A 7,876-nucleotide genomic window follows, 5' to 3' on the forward strand; every position below is an offset into this window, starting at 1 on the left:
AAACTACAAACGCGAGACTCGCTTTACGCCACGTTGTACTGACACCGTAAGGATTATTTTAGGTATTTAGGAAACACATTTCGGTTTTCTTTTGTTGGCGCAATGCTCACACTAATTTAACATCATTTTAGGGCATTTTCGTTGTGCGTTTTCGACCGTTAAATGAAGCAAGTCCGAAATCCACTGAAGCGGAACGGTTGGCATACAAAAAAAAAGAGGCGGTGTGATTTACTGAGAAACACAGGAAACACCCATTGAATCTTTGGAAGGAATTATCGAGTCATAAAATACCGTATTAACATTATCTTTCAACCCGCGGTTGGTCAAATCATAGATTTTGTTGACATATAATCATACCACTCATCCCGCTCCAGGGAATTTTATAAAAACAAGTCAACAAAGATGCTGATTAAAGTGAAGGTAAGGCATAGCAAGCATAACGATTTAGCAGTTAGCTCTTCATTTGAACAGTTGTTATTACTGAGTCACTGAGTTGTCTCCATGTCGTATATTTCTTAATAACTTGAGAGTATCTTTACCACAGACGCTCACTGGCAAGGAGATAGAGATTGACATAGAGCCCACTGATAAGGTATATGATGATCCTTTATTTCCTCACTTGTGCTGATAATAACATAGTGTTCAGTTATACAGTGTATGTTTGAGTGCAGAGCACTATGTTTTGCATTAATTTCCATCCAGGTGGAGCGGATTAAAGAAAGGGTGGAGGAGAAAGAGGGGATTCCTCCGCAACAGCAGAGGCTGATCTACAGTGGAAAACAGATGTAAGATCAACATACCCTTTCTTAATTGAAGCATAAAGTTGGGGACATTCAGTATTTTTCTTGTCAACAGATCCAAAACCCACGACGAATTTATCCCACTATCAAGTCATATCTGTCTTTCCAAAGCCTCATATAGTTTAATCATTTCTGCCATACATCTCCATTGTTGTTCAAAAACTATTATGTATACATATATACACATCAGTGGGCTGCACCTTTCCACTGGGTGTTATTTTCATATGTTTATTACCATAAACAGGGGCACCATAGTTTACTGCTGTAAATGCTGACTAGTGCACCATATGTTTATCAAAACTGTCCCCAATGAATGCACAGTTTACTACTGTTTGATTAATTTTTGTTAAAAATGACTGAAGACCTGTTTAGGAAATTATTGAGCCATTCTTAAAAATGAAACTATGTATTCGTGACCTGTTTTGAAAGATTTACGTCTTTGACAGGAACAAATGTGCCTGGAGTGAGTGCCACAGACAGGGTAGAGAAGTCAGACAGTATTCAACTTCATCTCAACATTAACTTGATTTTACCAAGGGGGAAATTTGCCTTGCAACCAGATGAAACATAGAAAACACACAGATTTAAACATAAGATATTTAAACGATAATAAAGCACATGAAAGATACAATAGAAATATGTAAAAAAAAAAAAAAATCCATGCAAGCTCACATAAAACAATGTACATGAAGTGAAAGCATAACATAAAAGACTACACCCAGAAATCATCATCCAACCCAATCATCACGACTCTCTTCATCAGTTTACTCATCCTGATAAGTTTAGTGATAAGTTTAATGATCACACTGATAAGTTTAGTTTTTTAAAAGACGTATTTCTGCTGTCTGAAGTCTTCCACTCTGCATCCCTTTCCTTAATTTTTCTCAGGAACGATGAGAAAACCGCGGCAGACTATAAAATCCAGGGAGGCTCTGTTCTCCACCTGGTACTTGCTCTGCGAGGAGGGCAGGTGCCCTGCTCTCCAAGAAGCCTCTACTCCAAGCCTGCATTGTAGCCATCACTACAAAACATGCCTTAGCTTTTGCAATGCCTACAAAAAGAGGATACACTAAAAACACACAGCCACCGGTTGTGGAGTCAACCGGTGGCACCGTAGGCAACACAGAACCATTGGTTAGAGATCAGGTTCTGCTTGTGGCAGCCTCTTCCCATCAGCCAAAAATGCGTTGACTGCAAACATTTCCCCACTGTTAGGGCGAGACACTCCACATGTCAAAGCTAGGCTGGGGGAAAAGGCAAGTTACTTTCAAAATTAAAACAAGCTTTGGCTATAGATTCATGACCCAGAGCTAATTTGGCTGCTATGGAAAACTTACATGACTTTTTGCTTTTTGCGGTTATTTTTTTCAGCTCTGAATCAGGCAAGGCTGAGTTTCCCAAAGCATCTAAGCAGAGATGTTATCTTTGTTCCACTTACCCACAATGAAGTAGAGATAACGGTAGCGTACAGATGCTTTAGGGAAAGCCATTTTTGGATTACAATCTTTGCCTTCAGAGCGTGACACAAAGTAAGATTTACTGGTTCTACTTCCTACATGTTTTATTCTGTTCTCGACATAATGCCCCCACTCATATAGTTTAATTATCTGAAGCTACTGTATCAATGTATCAAAAGACATTTTCTCTTGCGAAGCGCCCATGGAGCTCAGTTAGACTTATGAAGAATGGGCATATTTAAAAGAATAGTTTGATGTTTTGGAAAACACAATTATTTGATGTCCAATGGAAAAAAGCCTTTCAGCACCTTTGAAGGTTACCGATTAACACATCATATCTTGTTCGATTAATCCATACAAAAAACAAACTTTAAAACAACTGTTCGATGCCTTAGGGAGGATTATGTGCCGGACTGGTTCTTGGTCCTGGACAGTTGCCAGGCAACCAACGGTCCGGTGCTGTCCCTCTACGAAGTGATGAATTATCATTTTATTATTTTATTATTGTTGTTATTGTTTTTTTTTAATGATTAAACAAGTGGGATATAACGTGTTAATTAGTGAGCTTTAAAGGTGCTGACAGTTGAATTTTGTTACCATTGGAGCCAGAGTAGCTGTTTCCAGGCTTTGGGCTAACAAACGGCACGAGTGCTAAGCTAACTGGCTGCTGGCTGCAGCCTTAATGGACAAAGTTGAGATCGGTATCGATCTTCTGATTTAACATTAACTCTGCACCAGAAAAGTCAATAGGCATATTTGCCAAGATGTTGAACTATTCCTATAAGGGAAAACAACTAAAGGACATGTTTTGTGTGCTTTGTGTGTCAGGAAAACCTCCTGCCACTTACTCTAAATCATGTACCACATAATGTGCTTTACTCCTGCTTCATAGACTGTGCATGTCCATTCAGTAGGATAATGTTTTTATAAAATTTCACGTGAATTTAATTTGTTAAGAGTGATTTGTTTTTGTGTTGATTGCATAGGTTACTACTGAAAGTAGACAAGGAGCGTACTAACTCTGGTCCTGACTGACAATGGCTTCAGTTTACATGGATATTGTTAGGTTTGTTTGTATCTCCAGAGAAGCAATGTCAACTTTTGGGATTGCTGTGAAAGCACCCATATGTAATCAACACCCCCCCCCCCCCCCACCCCACCCCAACCCCCAACCCCACCCTCAGTGTGTACAGTATTGTGTGAAACTGGCCCATGCTGTGGATTAGTTTATGACTAGAATAAAATTATGATAATGATGAAAATGCCTCACTCTTTCCATTCCGTGTACATTCATCTGAAATGTTCAATACAGCTGAACAAAGGAGACGTGAAGAGTCTTGTTCACTTATTTATATTCTTTTATTCTAGTCACACACACGCCACCAATATGTACATTTACATCTTTAACACAAAAATAGACATACGTTTGAGAGACATGTCAGTCAAAATGGCTCTCAGTATGGTAGGTAGACTGCAAACGACAAAAGGCAGCTTCAATTAGAGACCAATGTGCACAAAAATGATTTAGAATTAACATTTTCTTCATAGCGGTCTGTTGTAGTGCGATAATTTATTGCTAAGAGGAGAATTGCTTAGAATAGCAGTATACGTAATGCCTGTTACAACATATGAAACTTCATATTTCCTCCACGTTGGAAGCCTGGTTATAAGCTTATAAGGAGACCTTGAGCAGCAAGAAAGTGAGTCGTGAGTCAAAAATACCAGCACTGTTGAACTTCCTATAGATAAACAGGATTTGACTCAGACTGAAGTCGCGATGCCATATGACACAACGTTGCAGCATTTGATTTCTGAGGTGGGAGAATTTTCAGGCATCATTTATGTACAGTAAGGATCTTGCTAAGTAATGTGAAAACCACAAAGCTTATGTTAAAATGTATGTTTAAAATGTCTTCTCATTAGTGAAAGCACTGAATTTAATAAGAATTTAACCACATTATTTCAAATGATTGGACAATGGGATAGAGATGAAAACAGGGAGCACTGTTTTTTATATAAATGAAGCCCTGAATTACAAATTCAAACATTAGTCAGTGGTTTTTATTTACTAAGACAAAATACAGACCGGCATCACATCTGTGCATACTGTAAATACACAATAACATGTAATCATTGTACTTGTAAAGACATCCAAGACACCCTGTTCCCCATAGAGTTTAATAAGAACAACCTTTACAGTACTGGCCCAATTTAAATGGTACTTTGATGGTTAAAATTACTCAACACCTGACATTCTCTGTGAGAGTTTTTTTTTTTTTTTTTTTTTTTTTTTTTTCGGGGATTGGTTGTAAGATTGAGACTCCTGAGGAAATAAATATCTAAAAGCACCAGTACAGACATTGACCACCAACAGACTGGATTTTAAAGAAGCAATGAGTCAGATCTGCTGAGTTTTCATGGTCTGGAGGTTTTAGGCAGTGTATGTAAAGAGAAGGCAGTGGGGATGCCCTGAGACACTAACAGTTTACAGAAAGACTGAAGACATTAAAGTATATAATGTGTGTTTATGTATGAAGGAGTGTTGTTACTATAATGCAGCATAAGTATAGATACAAAACTACAACTAGAATGGCACTGAGTAGAGCACATACCTCTGCCAAGGCCAATGTCAAACAACATACACCAGACTTCAGAGAAAAAAAAAATTCAAATTCATAGTAAATGATCCGCCTCGGCCCCAAAATTTAATGGGTTATTCCCTGGCCCATGCCCCATCCCTCCACCAAGTTTGGTGCAAATCTGTTCAGTACTCTTTGCATAATTCCGCAGACAAATAAACCAACAAGCAGACATGGGTGAGAACATAACCTCTTTGGTGGAGGTAACCAGACAACACAGAATGGGTTAATTCAGGGGTGCATGTTCATTTTTTGCTGCTGCCTGTACTAATATTGCACTATAATTTAATTTTTAGTGAATTGTATCAATCAAAAAAAAATATGCAAAGCTCTCTTTTCTACGCCCTAAATAAAGCACAAAATATATCTAAACACAGCTAGATGTTAAGCTACAAAAATACTTTTGCCCTAATACATTAAAGACAATCAATGCCTTTTTAAAACTGTTTTCACACAGGCATTCACGTGTGTCGGTGTAAGGATTTGCACATTAACAATGCAAATGTGGTGGTGAAAACTATCGTGTCTTGCCTAGTTATTCCTTCTAGACGTTTTAACGGGTTACTTGTTTGTGTAGTGTCCATACAAGAACTCAAAACTCTCAGATTTAAAAAACTGACAATTTTTTTTGTCACTTTCATAAAATTTACCCCAAAGTATGAGGGTTAACCATCTCGCTACCTCAGCCAGATATAATGGCTGACTATAGGCAGTGTAGTCAGGCACCACAGCTGATATAGCACAGAAGATAATCTAATTAAGGCAATTAACAAGAACTGTGCATCATTTACCAGGACATTTACCAAATTTACACATTACAGATCACACATCATCTTTCAGGTGTACACCTTTGCAGTTTCAAAAGTAAAAAATAGGCCCAGATCAATATGATGTTGAATAGAAAAAGAATATCAACAGAACTAAAATTAACATATTAAAACTAAAATGAAAACAAAGGTAAATGATATAAACAATTATCACAATTACAAAAAAAAAGATAGAAACATTTCGGAATCACAGTCATCTTTAAAAAACAAAACAACAGTACTTAGTGTACTTCACGACATTAAATGACTTGATCTGAATCAGATTTTCTGCTTTGTCAGTCAGAATACAGCTTTGGTGTGTTGAAAGTACGACAAAGCAAAATTTACAATGTGGCAAAAAAAACGGAAAAAAAACAAAACAAACAAAACGTGGTTGTTTAGCCATCACATTACATTAAGAGTCTTTTGATAATAATGATAAAAAAATACTAAAAAAAAAATTGTCGCTCTTACAGTAGGAGTGTGCAGAGAGTGTGTGGAGGGGGAGGGGCAGGCTAAGAAGCAGGGTGGTGGTGATGATGATGGTGATGATGATGATGATGAAGAGTAGTAAATGGTTAAATGTGTCTGTTTAAAAGCATGTACTGAGGAGTTGGAAGGTACTAACCTTTCTTTATTGCATTTTTGAAGGACCCCAGATAGAAAAGTTTGAGGTCCTATTACCGTAAAGGTCTCATACTATATTTGGCACAGAAATTATTGATTGATACGATGCTGAAAACCAAATAAAAATATTAAAGTCAAGGTGTGGGGGCACAAGTGTTGATCAGTTAATCCACTACAAACTGTTATGTATGTTTGCATGTGTCTTTGTGTATGTGTGCGCCCACATATGCATCTGTTTTTGTCTGTTTATTCTGGGGAAGGTGGGCGATGATGTGCACTTCAGCAGTCCGCTGACTTGTGGTTGTCTCCGTCCTCCTTGGACAGAGGAGACCTGGCCTCCCTCATTTCCTCTCCTTCCTCTCCACTCCCGCTGCTGCTGCCATGACTTTCCGCAGGATACACCACCACACACAACTTCTGGCCCAAGTATGTCATTTTGTCTGGACGAAAAGAACAACAATGTTATTTGGTTTGTTTCTTTTAACTTGGATATACAGGTTGTTTTGGAATTGAAATGTTAACTGGCAAACAGATGAAATAACAGCCAACAGAAATGGAAAGGACAAATAATTAAAATGCATTTTACATGCAACACAATGACATTTTAATACTACTTTGAGTATAGATGTTTGACGTTTTGAGAAATATGCTTTTTAATTTTCTTGCCAAGAGTTAGATAAAAAGAGCAATATCACTCTCATATATGTGCAGCAAGGACCCAGCTAGGAGCAAGCAGGTGATTAGCCTAGCTTAGCATAAAGACTGGAAGCAGGGGGAAACAGCTAGCCTTGCTAGCTACACCACGTAAAACCCCTCTAAAACTACAAGTTCTTATTTTTACGTCACCATTTCACTAAGGTGGAAACAAACGAGATACAACGTGTTATTTATTGAGTTTTAGAGGGGCTGGTAGGTGTATTTTTTGTTGTACTCCAGCCAGAGCCAGTCTAGCCCCTGCTTTCAGTTGTTGTGCTAAGCTAGGCTAACCACCACCAGGCTCTGGATCCCTACTTTACGCACATGAGACATGACATGCTCTTCTCATCTAATCCTTGTCAAGAAAGCGAATGGGCGTATTTCCCAAAATGCTGACCTATTCCGTAGACTTGAGAAACTGTATAATAATGTAAATTTGTTTAAAAACAATTTAAAAAAATAATAATAAAACATTTGTCCAAAACAGCTGTCTTAACATGTCGTAGCCCAGGATAAGCTAATTTACCAACGAAGGTGTCGAAGCACTGTGGCTTGTTGTCCCAGTAGACGCCCAGGAAGTAGACGGGGACACCAGTCAGCATGATGGCCAGTCCGATGCCGCACACCACGGGCTCGGAGTAGAGGGAGAAGATGAGCAAGAAGGCCCAGAAGATGAGGTAAATGACTGGCCATATCAGGCTGACCTGGAGGAGGGAACAAAGTGACACATTTGAGCAGTCAAGTACAGTGTATAATTTGGTATTTCATCCTCATTTGAATATCACGCAGATTAACTGAAATGCAGATCCACTATACATGCTGTTACAGGCCCCCGAAGTACAGTAATGAGG

At 38.4% G+C, this 7,876-nt stretch overlaps 1 protein-coding gene across 1 annotated transcript; it reads left to right on the plus strand.

The window, feature by feature from the left end:
• The first annotated feature begins 82 nt into the window (after nucleotides 1-82).
• nedd8 (NEDD8 ubiquitin like modifier) lies at nucleotides 83-3,407 on the plus strand. The gene is made up of 4 exons (XM_040141146.1): nucleotides 83-420; nucleotides 545-592; nucleotides 703-785; nucleotides 1,689-3,407. The coding sequence occupies exons 1-4, from the start codon at nucleotides 403-405 to the stop codon at nucleotides 1,813-1,815; spliced, it is 276 nt and encodes a 91-aa protein (XP_039997080.1). The 5' UTR covers nucleotides 83-402; the 3' UTR covers nucleotides 1,816-3,407.
• Nucleotides 3,408-7,876: the final 4,469 nt, after the last annotated feature.

Source organism: Xiphias gladius, chromosome 12 (genome assembly GCF_016859285.1).
Source record: "Xiphias gladius isolate SHS-SW01 ecotype Sanya breed wild chromosome 12, ASM1685928v1, whole genome shotgun sequence".
NCBI classification, from domain to species: domain Eukaryota; kingdom Metazoa; phylum Chordata; class Actinopteri; order Istiophoriformes; family Xiphiidae; genus Xiphias; species Xiphias gladius.